Below are 15,324 nucleotides of genomic sequence, written 5' to 3'. Positions count from 1 at the left end.
GCTTTGCAGAAACTGCAAGCAATAACCAGAGGGCAGGCTTCTCGTTAAGGGCCAGACGCAGACATCCTGCCTCCGGAAAGAAACAGAATGCCCGGGGCCATAAGCCTTCCTCTGTTCGCTGGGAGTCAGCTGGCCTTCGGGGCAAAGACCTGCCTGGCTGTGGCCTCTCCCACCTGCACTTCGCATCTTCTGGAAAACATGGAGTTTTACAGCCCCGTGCGAGGATTTCTTGCGTATGCCTTTGGGAAGAGGGGACAATGAGGGCCACCATCTAATTTCACCTTGAAGGAAGATGTCAAGGTCTCTGGATAAGATATGCTGCAGTGTGATTTTTATTCTTAATTTTTTTTTTCTTTGCAGTACTGAGGATGGAACCCGGGGGCATTCTACCTCCGAGCTACACCCCCGGTCCTATTTTTTATTCTTTTTATTTTTTGAAATAGGATCTCACTGAGCTGCAAAGGACTTCACTAAGTACCCGAGGCTGTATGTGAACCACAATCCTCTGGTCTCTGTCTCCCAAATGCTGGGCTGACAAGCATGCGCCACCACGCCTGGCCCTAAGCTTCACTTTCGAAGACTGGGAGACCTAGTCTGATTCCACTGTGAAAATGTATGAAAACGGGTTGGAAAATGAATGCTCGTTCAATTTTATTGTCTTTATTTATCTGTGGAACTGGGGATTGAACCCTAGGACATTCTCGGCTCTGACCTACACCCCCAGCCCTATTTTTTATTTAGAAACAGGCCTCGCTAATTGTTGAGGCTGGCCTTGAACCTGTGATCCTCCTGTCTCGGCCTCCCAAGTACTCTGATTACCACCATGCCCCACTGTAAATGATCTTAATTAGTTTCTTCTCTTAGAGAAAATAACCTACCTACCCATCTCTCTCTCTCTCTCCTCTCTCTCCTCCCTCTCCCTCTCCCTCTCCCTCTCCCTCTCCCTCTCCCTCTCCCTCTCCCCCTCCCTCCCTCCCTCCCTCCCTCCCTCCCTCCCTCCCTCCCTCCCTCTCTCTCTCTCTCTCTCTCTCTCTCTCTCTCTCTCTCTCTCTCTCTCTCTCTCTCTCTCCTGTCTTTAAAAGTAGTCTGTGGTGGCCTAAATGATTTCCTGGTGACTACAGATCTCTCCTGAGGACAGAAATATTTTGCCTTGGTGACAGGTCTTCTCTGTCTTAGAAGTCTGAGATAACATGCGCTTAGATCACTGCCCAAGAAAACGAGAAATGTTTTATGTATCTATATCTTCTGTCGACCCCACAACAAACTTGTAAAACCGTGTGAATTATTTATCTTCCTTACACACTCAGCTTACTATAGATAAGACCATTGTGAATATGTTTTAAATTTCTAAACTAGTAGAAATCTCAAACAAGACAATATAATTTTTTTTTTTTTTTACCTTGAGGGGATACTAGGAATTGAATCCAGTACTCAATTCTACCTCTGAGCCACATCCCCAGCCCTATTTTATTTTATTTAATTTTTTTTGGTACTGGGGTTCCTGGAAGCCCTTCTACCTTCGGGCTACACTCCAAGACCTATTTTATTTTTTGGAAACAGGGTCTCCTAAGCCAGCGCGTCTGTCTTCGAAACTGCGCCATCCTCCTGTCTCCGCCTCCCAAGCGCAGGGATTACAAGCGTGCGCCACCATGCTCGGCTATTTTTGAAATAGAGTATTGCTAAGTTGCTGAGGCTGACTTTGAACCTATGACCCTCCTGCCACAGCCTCCCAAGTACTGGGATTACAGGCATGCACCGCCACCCTCAGCTGGATTAGTGTCTTTATAGAAAGAGACCTTGCTTCCTGTAAACTGGGATTATAGTTGTGTACCACCATACAGGCCTAAATAATTAACATTCAGAAATTTCTGAATTTATTATACACTGAGCTTACCACATAATTAATAAAAACACCTTTGATGCCTAGCATGGTGGCGCACGCTTGTAATCCCCGCACTTGGGAGGCGGAGACGGGAGGATCGCGTAGGTTCGAAGCCAGCCTCACTGGCTTAAGAGACCCTGTTTCCAAAAAATAAAATAGGTCTGTGAGTGTAGCCCAGAGGTAGAAGGGCTTCCAGGAACCCCAGTACCACAAAAACAAAACAAAACAAAACAAAAAACACCTTTGATGTTTTAAAACATTGCTTCTTATACGTTTATTATAAATTCACTTGTAGACATTGATTAGTTAAAATTAGAAATAACTATCATTTAATAAAGCCTGGCATGGTGGCCTAAGAGGCTGAGACAGGAGGATCACAAGTTTGAGGCCAGCCTCAGCAAGGTAGCAAAACTCTCAGCAACCTAGTGAGACCCTGATTCAAAACTAAAAAAAAAAAAAATATAGGTCTAGGGCTTTAGTCTGGAGGTAGAATGTCCCTGGGTCCAATCTGCAGTAAAACACACACACATTTTCTGGGCGTGGTGGCGCACGCTTGTCATCCCAGCATTCGGGAGGCTGAGACTGGAGGATCGCAGTTCGTGGCCAGCCTCAGCCACTTAGCGAGGCCCTCTGCGACTCAGTGAGCCCGTTTCAAAATAAAGAATAAAAAATTGGGCAGGGGGTATAGCTCGGAGGTCAAATGCCCCTGGGTTCCATCCCCAGACCCGCAAACACACACACACACACACACACACACACACACACACCACTTAATAAGCAGGGTCTGGCTATATCGTTGAAAGCACAGCATTTAAGGAGACTGTAAGAGGGATGCTTGATCACAAGGTTTGGTTCTGCTGTTTTATAACAGTGCTTAACAATACTTAAATGACTAACCATTTTATTCCTTTTTTATTCAGAGGTTAAAATATATAGCTTTTTGATACTTAAAGTTCTCCATTATAAGAGAGAATTAAGGCTAACAATGTAATACCTTTAAAGCTTAATACCAATACTATGATAATCCTTTCCCCAAATATGGATTCTAACTAAAATATATCACTCAGAAAATGGCATCTATCATAGATTTTACTCACTCATCTATTTCATTTTCTTCTCTCTCGAGAAAAAAAGGAGAAAAATAGCAGGACTTCTCTGCCAATGAGGAAAAGTGGTAAAATTGTTTTATAACAACAGTTTTATGAAATCTCCTATTTTTCACTCTTTTCGAAAATTGTGATTCAGTGGTACTTATGTCTTCCTCAGAAGCTGAGACCCGCTGGCCCAGGGAGCTGACATGGTCTGTTGATGTGTCTGTGCATGTACAGGCCGTATTGGAGTTGCATGAAATTAAAAATAAAATGGTTTCTGACATTTAAAAATGTGACTTTCAAATCAAATCTGGATATCTAGTTTCTCTTGGGAAAAAAAAAAAAAAGACGGGGAGGCATCAGATCTGCTTCCCTGTAGGGCTGAGTGACAAGTGTCTCCCTTGGCTCGGGCACACGTTAAAGTCTATACTATTCCCATTACATTATGTCTGACCTTGTTGTTTTTTTGTGCAATATGGGATTGAACCCTGGGCTACACCCCTGACCCTTTTTAAATTTTTCCTTGGAAAAAGAGTCTTGCTAGGCTGCTGAGAATCCTGCTATGTTGCCGAGGCTGGCCTCGAACTGGCAATCCTCTTGTCTCCACCTTCCATGTACAGGCATTACAGGCGTGCGCACCACGCCCAGCTCTTGGGCGGCTTTTGAATGATTTCATATTCCACCTATCTGGTACATACAGGAGCTGAGGTGGCATAGCCCATGTGGAGAAGGAAGTGGAGAATGCTCATGCTTTTATTAGTTTGGTAAATGATCAATTGAATTCATTTATCCCATAGAATTTTTTTTTGCACTAGGGATTAAAAACAGAGGCCTTCTACCTCTGAGCTACACCGCCAACCCTCTTTTATTTTATTTTATTTTTAAATTTTGAAACAAAGTCTTTCTAACTTGCTGAGGTTGGCCTAGAACCTGTGATTCTCCTGTCTCAGCCTCTCAAGTACTGAGATTAAAGGCATGCTTTACCATGCCTGGCTTCGTACACATTTTTGGGTACTGATATTCTATGTTCTCAACAGTGATTTAATCAGGTTATAGCAATGGTTAGGCTCTCTCATTAATACTGATCAAAATAGGAAGTTGTCTCTTCTCCTCTAGGTGCATATTAAGATTGTGTTTTTCTTCTGAGTAGCAGGGGCCGGTGACTCGCTTTGAGCAAAAGTGACATGTTCCATTTCTACACACTGTTATCAAGAGCCTGCGTGTGTAGGTCTTTTCTTTCTGCAATGGCAATGTTCCCAAGGGCACAGTTCTGATCGGATTGTCCTTCCAGGATGCAGAGCTACCAGCAGGCCCCTGTGGCGTTATGCAGCATGAATGAGAAACTGCCCTTTGTTATTTGCGGCCACAATGTGCTATTTGTTACAGCAGCACAGCTTAGCCCTTCTCGACTCCTCTATAATGAGTACTCTAACAGTACTCCTTCATGTTTTTTCTTTTCTTTTTTTTCCAGTACTGGGGATGGAACCCAGGGGCATTCTACCTCTGAGCTACACCCAGATTTATTTTTTAAATTATTTTTTGAAATGTGGTCTCACTGAGTTGCAAAGGGCCTTAGTAAGTAGTAGCTGAGGCTGTCCGCGAACCACAATGTCCTGTGTCAGCCTCCCGAATGCTGGGATGACAAGTGTGCGCCATGCCCGGCCTCATTTATGGTGTTTGACATGTTTGTCACTAATTTGCTGAGGGCAGCCTCGAACCTGTGATCCTCCTGTCTTAGTCTTCCAAAGTCCTGGGATCACAGGTGTGTACCACCATGTTCGGCTCATTAATTATCTTCTGATTATGTTCAAAGTATATATATATATACATATATATACATATATATGTATATATATAAAGTATATATATACATATATGTGTATATATATGTATATATATAAAGTATATATATACATATATGTGTATATATATGTATATATATAAAGTATATATATATACATATATGTGTAAATATATATACATATATATATATATAATTGACATGCTATATTTTGGGAAACACTGGGGCAAAATAGAAAACGAAAGTGATATATAAGTCTACAAAAGAAGAAATTATGCTCTCAACTTAAGGTTTACAGCTGGGCATGGTGGGGCACGCCTATAATCCCAGGACTTGGGAGGAGGCTGAGACAGGAGGATTTGCAGGTTCGCGGACAGCATCAGCAATGTAGGAAGACCTTCCACAACTTAGTCAGAACCTGTTTCAAACTCAAAAGATAAAATAGGGATGGGAATGGAGCTCAAAAGCAGAATATCACTGGATTCAATCCCCAGAACAAACAGGTAGATAGGTAGATAGATAGATAGATAGATAGATAAGAAGAAAGAAAGAAAGAAAGAATTTTTTAAAATTTCCATGTTCTGTTCTAAATTTGAATGCAATATTGTCATTCAGTGAACTATGCTGCTTTCTTAATATACTGGTAATCAGAAAAAGATGTATGTTATGACTTTCTCGTGCGTGAACACACCATCCATAAACCATCAGGTTTGTTTATACAAATCCTTTAAAAGGACAACATCATCAATGCAATGATCTGATTTGCATATGCGAATGCAAAGGTGTACAGGTGTGACGCTATACGCATACGTGCATGCTTCCCTATTGCGTCCGTGAGTACCTGACCTTTAGCGTTAATTAAAATCATTATGTATACAGCTGGTAAATGTTGTCTTATGGGTGACAGACTCACGCACAATTACCCTTTTCCAAGAGACTGAACAGATTACAGCAAAACACACAGGCTATTTTATAGGGGTGACAGGTGCCATTTGGGAGGATCTAATGTCAAACTCCAGGTAACTCATATATATTTACACTGTGAAAACAACATGCTTTATAAATGTAATTCATGTACAATGGGAAATATACAGGTGAAACATTTCTATTTTAGAAGAACAAGTGTGATCTCAAACAGATGATATCGAAATAATGGAAAGTCGTGAAGCTGGGTGTGGTGGTCCCTGTCCATCATCCCAGTACTTGGGAGGCTGAGACAGGAGGACCTCAGGTTCAAGGCTAGCCTCAGCAACCTAGTGAGGCCTTTGGCAATTTAGTAAAACCCTGTTTAAAATTTGGAAAAATATATAATATAGGGCTGGAAATCGAGAAAAATATAATATAGGGCTGGAAAAATATATAATATAGGGCAGAATAGTCTACTATACTCAGAATGAATTCTGGAAATAGAGATATTTATAACCTTCCCAAAAGTAGACTAACAAGAAATATGATGTCCACTGTCAAATATTTAAAGATTGTAAAGAAGAATTGGACTCTGTTTCTGTCACATGAGGTAAGACGAGGAAGAGTAAGCAAACCTACAATGAAAGTTTCGATTAAAAAGGAGAATATTTTTAGCTTCTCAATTCCAGGAAACTTTGGACGTTTTCCCTGGGATTACCTAATCTCTCTCTGAAGAGAAACTTTGCAAAATCCCAATATCAATGCAAAACAAGAAGACTGATCATTTACCACCTACCTTACAGAGCTCGCCTTTGACGAATACTTAGCCAGGACTATCGGCTAGTCAACGCCTGTCCATCTTACTAAAAGCAAATCATTATTCCGGGTTAAGTGAATATTTCAAAAGCGTTGAGCCAGTACCTTTCATTTTCTCTTAGTATGTCCCTTCCTTTCTTCCAGATGTAGACAGGCTTCGGGAAAGCTTTGGGCTTACACTCAATGCCAACTTCACCACCCACTTTGACGAGCGTTACTCTCTTCAGGAGTGTTCTCGAAAAATCTGGACCTGCAGCTGGAAGACAAAACAGAAAATAAAATAGGAAGTTATTCTACAAGGGGCAAAAAAAAAAAAAAAAAAAAAAAACAAAAAAAACAAAAACAACAACCCACAACAAAACAAAACAAAGCAAAATAAAAGATGATCTCTTTTATTTATTTTATTTCTGTATAACACATATATCATTCCTTGGATCACCAAAGGAAGGAAGGTAACCGTGTTCTAAACTTACTAGTGCTATAAGTTTTGATGGGTTTACAATGATTCGATCTACGGTTTAATATTGGTAAAATGTACCAGTTACACAAATATAGCTCCATGAATTTGGTATACTCTACTGTGAAAATCAATTTAAAGGACCATGACCGTCATACTGTTGAGGATTCTTTTAAAAAATGTATTCCATGAACTCTAAAGATTGCAGAAAAGCAAAAGAGAAAAATAAAACAAGAAAATCCATAAGGCTTTTTTTCTGGTAGTGTAGATAAAAGCATCTTTGTTCTGATATAGTTACCAGCTCTACTCTGAACCACAGTACTCTCTTTGTGAATACACATGCAGTAAAGAATATGCCCAAACATCTACATTATCACCCTTCTCTTTAAAAAACAAGGGCTTCACCCATTGCTACTTGAGTGCCAAATTCAAGGCATGTCCCGTTTAGGAGAAATTGTGACTTACTTTTGGGGCACAGCTATTCATAAAACTCAATTATATGCTTACAACAAACCTTCTAGAATATTCACTCATGTTGACACCAGGAAAAAGAATATTAAATTATTTTATTTTTATTTTTTTTTAGTTTGAAACAGGGTCTTACAAAGTTGCTAAGGCTGGCTTCCAACCTATGATCCTCCTGTCTCAGCCTCTGAAGTATTGGAATTACAGGCATAGGGCATTATACCCAGCTAAACTAGTAATTTGAGAAAAACTTAAAAGAAGCTTTAGTGGAAGCAAGCTATATTTTTTATCAAGTGCTTTTGTGGTGGAAATATTTTTAGTAATTTTCCAGAAACAAATAAAGACATAAAGGTATCCATGAGGCTGATATTATTGTTGTTGTTGTTGTTGTTGTTGTTGTTATTATTATTATTATTATTATTATTATTATTATTATTATTAATTTTTTTTGTGGTACTGGGGATGGAACCCAGGGGCTTTTCTACCTCCAGGCTATACTCCCAGACCTATTTTCTATTTTATTTGGAAACAGGGTCTCACTAAGTTGCTGAGAGCCTCACTAAGTAGCTGAGTCTGGCTTCGAACCCGCGCGATCCTCCTGTCTCAGCCTCCCAAGCGCGGGGATTACAAGCGTGCTCACCACGCCCGGGTTGTGGCTGATACTAGTATGTGAAGGTGAAATTCAAGAAATAAATCCAGTAGACAACTGATTTTTTCCATCCATACACTTCAAGTTGCCGAGAGGGGTTCACAGTTCAGAAGGCGCTTCTAGAAGGATACGTGCCACTCTTAGGTAGAATGTAAATGCAGATTTTTTTCTGTTATAAAGATACAAATGCAAGCTGGGCATGGCAGCATACCCCTGTAATGGTGCTGAGAGGCTGAGACAGGAGGGTTGAAGGTTCGAGGTCAGCCTCCAAAACCTAGAGAGACCCCATTTTAAAATGAAAAATGAAACTGGGTTTGGGGTAGAGCCTGGAGGTAGAATGCCCCTGGGTTTTGTCCCCAGTACCAAAAAAAGGAAAAAAAAAGAAAGAAGAAAATAAAGAAAGACATCCCTATATGGTCTGCAAAAATAACATGATAAGGGCCGGGTGTGGTGGCGCACGCTTGTAATCCCTGTGCTTGGGAGGCGGAGACAGGAGGATCGCGCAGGCTCGACCTATATAAAATAGGTCTGGGCGTGTAGCCCGGAAGTAGAAGGGCTTCCAGGAACCCCAGTACCACCAAAATAATAATAATAATAATAATAATAATAATATTAAAAGCAAAGCATGATTAAAAAGACAAGTTATATTCATAATAGAAAAATAGTACAAAAGGACTGTGTGTATACGTGTGTGTGCGTGCGTGTGTGAAGAGAGTTGGACAAAGGAAAGAAAAAGGAAGGGTTGATATTATTAAGCTAGGAAATCGGTGCAAATCACAGAAAGATTGAGCAGCATGCAACAGATATTCCGTATTATAGATTACGGCCAGACTCCGCCAGGGGCAAGACTGTGGGTGCAGTGGAAGGTCTCCTTCCCCATGACTAGCTGCACCGACGTGTGCAAGTGGCCTGTGCCGCCGCTTCTGCCGAGTGAGATGCGGCGACCAACCCCGCCTTTCCGTCACGCTGACATCACCCTCAGCGTACCATCCCACCTAAACCAATCCCAGCCCCAGAAAACCGCCGTAGCAGGACAGACTTTTCCTCATTTTAGAGAAACATTCAAAGAGACATAAAAATGTAAAAGGAAAAAAAAATCACGTCCTCTGCGAGTTTATTTTGAAGGGTATCATTTGAAATAGAGTTACAAATCTTTCCCCTCTAAAAACCCCATCTTGCATCTCTATCCTTCTCCACACATCTCTTTATCACTCTAGGCAGATATTTTTCATCTGTTCAGGAGGAATTCTGCTGCTGCATTCGAGATGAGTTTAGATAAATCAAACTGTGTACAGCGCATGGGTGCATTTGACAAAACAACATATATATTGCTTTTATAGGATTTCAAATAACAGCAGAAACACAGAAGGCAGAAAACCTACCTTTAGCTTCAAAGGTATCCTTAGTATACTATTTATGTATAGCTAAACTATACTTGAGTATACTTGAGTATCTTAAGAGATGAAAACTAATTAAAACATCTTTTAGTAATGGAAATATAAGTGTGTGTGTGTGTGTGTGTGTGTGTGTGTGTGTGTGTGTGACTGGGGACCGAATCCAGGGGCATTCCACCTCTATAATACCCCTCAAGTGCTATTTTTTCTTTTAATTTGGAAACCAAGTCTCACCTAGTGTCTTAAAACCTCACTAAGTTGCTGAGGCCGGCTGTGAATATCTGATCCTGTCTGAGCCTCCCAAGTACTGGGATTCCAGGAGTGCACCTCCACGCCCAGTTTAAATCCAATGTACTTAAAAGACAAGGATAATACTTCTCATATGAACTACCAGGGGGCATCACTCCCTGGATGTTGTTGTAAGTTTTCCCTCAGGTGTGCAGAAAATGCTTCTCAAATACACAAGCTGGCTGGGTATGGTGGCACACGCCTGTAACTTGGGAGGCTCAGGCAGGAGGACCCCAGGCTCAAGGCCAGCCTCAGAAACTTAGTGGAACTCTCAGCAACTCAGAGGGATCTTGTTTCAAAATAAAATGTGAAACACGGCTGGAGGGGTAGTTTAGGGGTACAATGCCCCTGGGTGCAGTCTCTAGTAAAAAAAACACACACACACACACACACACACACACACACACACACACACACCCCAAACCAAAAAAAAAAAATTCCTAAGTTTATTCTGTACCTGAGTCCGTGTCCTTTTTCAAGATAGACTCTAATGTTAATTCCTTAGGTAGAAGTGCAGAGGCAGCTCGACTGAGAAATGCCCGGGTATGATTATGATGTTTGGCTATCTGACCGTAAAGACACGGATAATCACGCACGCCTGTTCCCTCTTCCGCCACAGTTGTTCTATAGAAGCGTCTCTGGGAACACTGCCAGTCGATGGAGATTCTGCGGGCCGGCTCTCGTGGAAGTTTAGAGTTTCACAGTATCTTCACGTGTACCTTATCCTAAACCATTCTCTCATTTCATAAAAAACAAGCCCACTGTGAATGCGTTAATTCCAATTTTTCACCTCTTGAGGAGATAATGCTAATACTCTGTTACAAAAGCCCAAACTCCTGTGGCTTGCAGGGGTCTATCTGGAAAGCAGCCGCTGTGGGCAGTGGTTCCCTCTGCAGCAGTCAGAATGGCTCATTCGGAATCTGTTTTTCTTAAAGAATATGCACCAGGAGATAAAACCGAACTGGGAAGGAGACCATTTTTTCATGACCACGTCAGCACGATATGCCTCTTCTAATGTCCCTGCTATCTTTCTCCTACTTGCTCGGGTCTAGTTCTCTGACTGTCCTGTTTCCTGAGCTTCTCATGACCCATCTTTCATGGAAGTGCTCACGTTTATGGACTCCTATTCCTTGTGGTGAGTTATTATACAACAAAAAAGCAGAATATTTAAGTCATCAGGGTTTGTTTTTTAAATAGAATTCAAGGAAAGAATCCATGTGCAGTGCACACAGTACTGCACACAGTATTTGGCCCAGAGAAAGTTTTTTAAGTGCCTCTTTCTCCATTAGTAATTCTACTACTGGACCGCTACCATGACCAGTAACAGAGGACTTCTAAGTTGGAAACTTCTTGGAATCTGAGAAATACATCTTTGTTTGAAAAATAAAAACTGTCTTTCTCTATTATTTATTTATTTATTTATTTATTTATTTATTTTTGGTACTGCAGATTGAACCAAGGGGCATTCTACCTCCGAGCAACACCCCAAGCTTTATTTTATTTTTATTCTGAAACAAAATCTAAGTTGCTGAAGCTGGACTTGAACCTTCGATCCTCGTGCCTCAGCCTCCTCAGTATTGGGATTCTGGGTGTTTACCACCACAGCTGGCTTAGAGTTTTTTCTTTTGAAATAACAATAGGTTCACAGAGAGTGGTAGTCGTAAGAACGATACAAAAAGGTCTTGGAAACTCTTCTCCCAGTTTCCCCCATGATTCCATCTTCAGTAAGTATAGTACAATATCAAAATAGGGAACTGATTGTTGGTACAAAGGAAGCTTATAGTTCTATACCACTTAATCACATATGTAGACTTTTTTCTTTTTGGAATTGGGGATGGACACAGGCTAAGCTACACCACAGTCCTAATTTTATATTTTGACACCGAGTCTCGCTAATTTGATGAGACTAACCTTGAACCTACATTCCTCCACTCTCGGCCTCCCAAGCACTGGGATTACAGGAATGTGCCACCGTGCCTGTCTGCTTTTGTTGTCTTTCTGGTACTGGGGACTCAACTCAGTGGCACTCCATCTCTGAGCTCCACGTCCAGCCATATTTAGCATCTGTTGGGAATCAGGGTCTCTCTCGAGGTTGCGGAGGCTGTCCTCAAGCCTGCGACCCTCCTGTCTCAGCCTCCCCAGTCCTGGGATCACAGGTATGCACCACCACGCCTGGCATGTACACAGATATGAAAAAGCACCAGGAAGATCAATATACAAAACTTGGCTACTAGATCTTCCTCGCTCTTAACAGCCACGCTCTGCCCTCGCCTTCTCCCACCCTCACCCCTGGAAACCCCTCATCTCTTCCCCTTTGTGCTCTGCCATTCAGGGGACACTGAATGCACACACTGGATCGTGCAGTATGCGACCTTCTGGAATTTTTTCAGTGAGTATCATACATTTGAGATATATCCAAGTTACTGTATCAACACTTCCTGCTAATTGCTGAGTAGTCCATCCTAGTGTGAGTGAGAAATACCTCTTAATTTCGGCATTCCAGGCTCTGTGACAAGTGCCAACAACTTCTGGGCACAGCCAGGTTTCTAGAGTTTCGCATGCTTTTCTGCCAGGGCCCAAGATCAGACGGAGCCTTGCCTTTTTATGGAAGGTTTGAAGAGCCAAAAGTGACTTGTATAAACGTGGAAGAAACTCTTATTCCAAGGAGCACTTTAAAGCCAATTTAGAACATCGTTTCTTCTACAATAATTAACATTTGTGTGTGTGTGTGTGTGTGTGTGTGTGTGTGCGTTTGGAGCTGGGGATTGAACCCAGGAACATTCTATCTCTGAACTACATCCCCAGACCTATTTTAAAACATTTGTTTTGAAACAGGGTTTTGCTAGGTTGATAAGAGTCTCAGTATTTGCTGAGGCTGGCCTTGAACCTGCGATCCTCCTGTCTCAGCCTCCCAACTACTGGGATGAAAGGCATGAGCCACCATGCCTGGATTTAACATGTTGATAAGAAATTCTTCTTCTATGGCCGAGAGAAGGTCCACTGGGTGTGTATGTGACACGTTTTTGTTACCCATTCAAGACAGCGCCATTTGTTATCTTGGGCTCTGGACCCTGCTGCTATGAACAGAGATATGCAAATGTCACGATGGTATTCTGGCAACTTCTTTTGGAAGGAAACTGAGCAGTGGTATAGCTGAGTCACATGGTGGTTCCGTTCCTGGACTTTTGAGGAATCTCCACACTCATCCCCACGGTGGCTGCTCATTTGCAATCCCACCAGCAGTGTGCAAAGTGCTTATGTTCCCATGCTTACCAACATTTAGTAGATTGTTTGTTTGTTTGTTTGTGTGTGTGTGTGGTACTGGGGATGGAACCCAGGGGCATCCAGCCTTTGAGCTACACCCCCAGGACTATTTTTTTATTCTTTATTTTGAAACAGGGTCTCACTGAGTTGCAAAGGGCCTCACTAAGTAGCTGAGACTGGCCAAGAACCATGATCCTCCGGTCTCGGCCTCCCCAATGCTGGGATGACAAGTGTGTGCCACCACGCCTGGGTCACGGTTTGTATTCTTGATGATTTCCATTTCTAACTAGAGTTAGGTGAAGTCTCAGGGTAGTTTCTTAATTTGGTACTAGGGATTGAACCCCAGGCATTGTACTGTTGAGTGACAGCCCCAGCCCTTTTTATTTTTAAAATTTTTTTAGAAGAATAAACAGTATCTCAAACCGAAATAAAATCTTAACATGTTAGGAATTAAAAATTATCTCTCTCTAATCACACTGAATGTAAATGGACTCAACTCCCCAATAAAAAGACATAAAGTGGCAAAATGGATTAAAAACCAGAATCCATCCATCTGCCACTTACAAGACACACACCTTACAAGTAAAGATAGGAACAAACTCAAGGTAAAGGGCTGGAGCGAGGCCATCCGTGCTCACGGAACTGGAAGGCAAGCGGGAGTATGCCTTGCCTTCTATGATATCAGACAAGTTAAGACTTCAAACCCAAACTTATTAGAAGAGACAAGGTCATATTTTACTGGCAAAAGGAATAATCCAGCAAGAGGAAATAACAATAATCAACATCTATGCCCCAAACATAGTGGCAGCTACTTTCATAAATCAAACTCTTTGTGACATGAAGTCATACATACAATAATACTGGGAGACTTCAACACACCCCTCTCAACATTAGACTGATCTTCCAGACAAAGGGTCAGTAAAGATGCCTCAGAGCTAAAGAACACCATTAACCAAATGGACCTGTTGGACACATATAGAATATTTCACCCAACTACAGCGGAGTTTACATTTTTCTCAGCTGCTCACGGAACCTTCTCCAAAATAGATCACATCCTGGGACACAAAATGAGCACTAGCAAATTTAAAAAATGTTACATACTTCCCTGTGTAATTTCAGACCATCATGGAATGAAACTAGAAATCAACTATAAGAAGACCCAGAGAAACAACATGAACATGTGGAGACTGAACACCACACTTCTGAATGAAGAATGGGTCGTAGAAGATGTAAGAGATGAAATCAAGAAATTTCTAGAAACAAATGAAAATAAAGATACAACCTATCAAAACCTCTGGGACACTTTGAAGGCAGTATTAAAAGGAAAATTTATAGCACTGAGTGCTCACATAAGAAAAACAGATAATCTTCAAATAAATAACCTAACGACACACCTCAAAGCCCTTGAAAAGCAGGAACAATTGAACCCCAAAGCCAGCAGAAGACGGAAAATTATTAAAATTAGAGCAGAAATTAATGAAATAGAGAATAAAAAGACAATACAGAAAATCAACAAAACCAAAAGCTGGTTTCTTGAAAACATTAACAAGACAGATAAACCACTAGCTAACCTAACTAAAAAAAAGAATCAACCCAAATTATGAAGATAAGAGATGAAAAAGGAGACATTACTACTGACAGTGTAGAAATCCAGAGGATCATCAGAAACTACTTTGAAAAACTATACTCCAACAAAATGGAAAATCTGGAGGAAAATGACAACTTCCTAGATAAATACAAACTTCCTAAACTGAGTCAAGAAGATATAGAACACTTAAACCAAACAATAACAATCAATGAGATTGAAACAGCAATAAAGAGCTTATCATCAAAGAAAAGCCAGGACCAGATGGCTTTCCAAGTGAATTCTATAAAACCTTTATAGAAGAGCTAATCCCAATACTTCTCAAACTATTTTGTGAAACAGAAAAAACTGGGACTCTCCCAAATACATTCTATGAAGCCAACATCACACTAATACTCAAACTGTCTAAAGACAGTTCAAGGAAGGAAAACTACAGGCCTATATTGCTAATGAACTTGGATGCAAAACTATTAAACAAAATACTAACAGCACGCAATCAGAACCACATAAAGAAAATCATACACCGTGACCGGGTAGGGTTCATCCCAGGGATGCAAGGCTGGTTCAACATACAAAAATCAATCTGTGTAATTCATCATATAAACAGAATCAAAGACAAAAATCACATGATCATTTCAACAGATGTGGAAAAAGCATTTGATAAAATCCAACATCCATTTATGAAAAAGCACTGCAGAGAATAGGAATAGAAGGAACAATCTCAAC

General features: G+C 41.0%; 1 protein-coding gene across 4 annotated transcripts in view; it reads right to left on the bottom strand.

Moving 5' to 3' along the window:
- The window catches only part of CNTN4 (contactin 4), a gene marked incomplete at both ends in the record, with an annotated part of 366,244 nt that overhangs the window by 82,661 nt on the left and 268,259 nt on the right, over positions 1-15,324 (bottom strand). For all 4 annotated transcript variants that reach the window (XM_080718174.1, XM_080718176.1, XM_080718175.1 and 1 more), the window contains one exon: positions 6,602-6,752. In XM_080718174.1, the coding sequence (XP_080574300.1) occupies positions 6,602-6,752 (151 nt within the window). The remainder of the gene's footprint in view (positions 1-6,601; positions 6,753-15,324) is intronic.

This window comes from Muscardinus avellanarius, assembly GCF_963383645.1.
Source record: "Muscardinus avellanarius genome assembly, chromosome: 22".
NCBI classification, from domain to species: Eukaryota; Metazoa; Chordata; class Mammalia; order Rodentia; family Gliridae; genus Muscardinus; species Muscardinus avellanarius.
The sequence above is the reverse complement of the archived record's forward strand: the minus strand, read 5'-3'. Positions and strand labels throughout refer to the sequence as shown.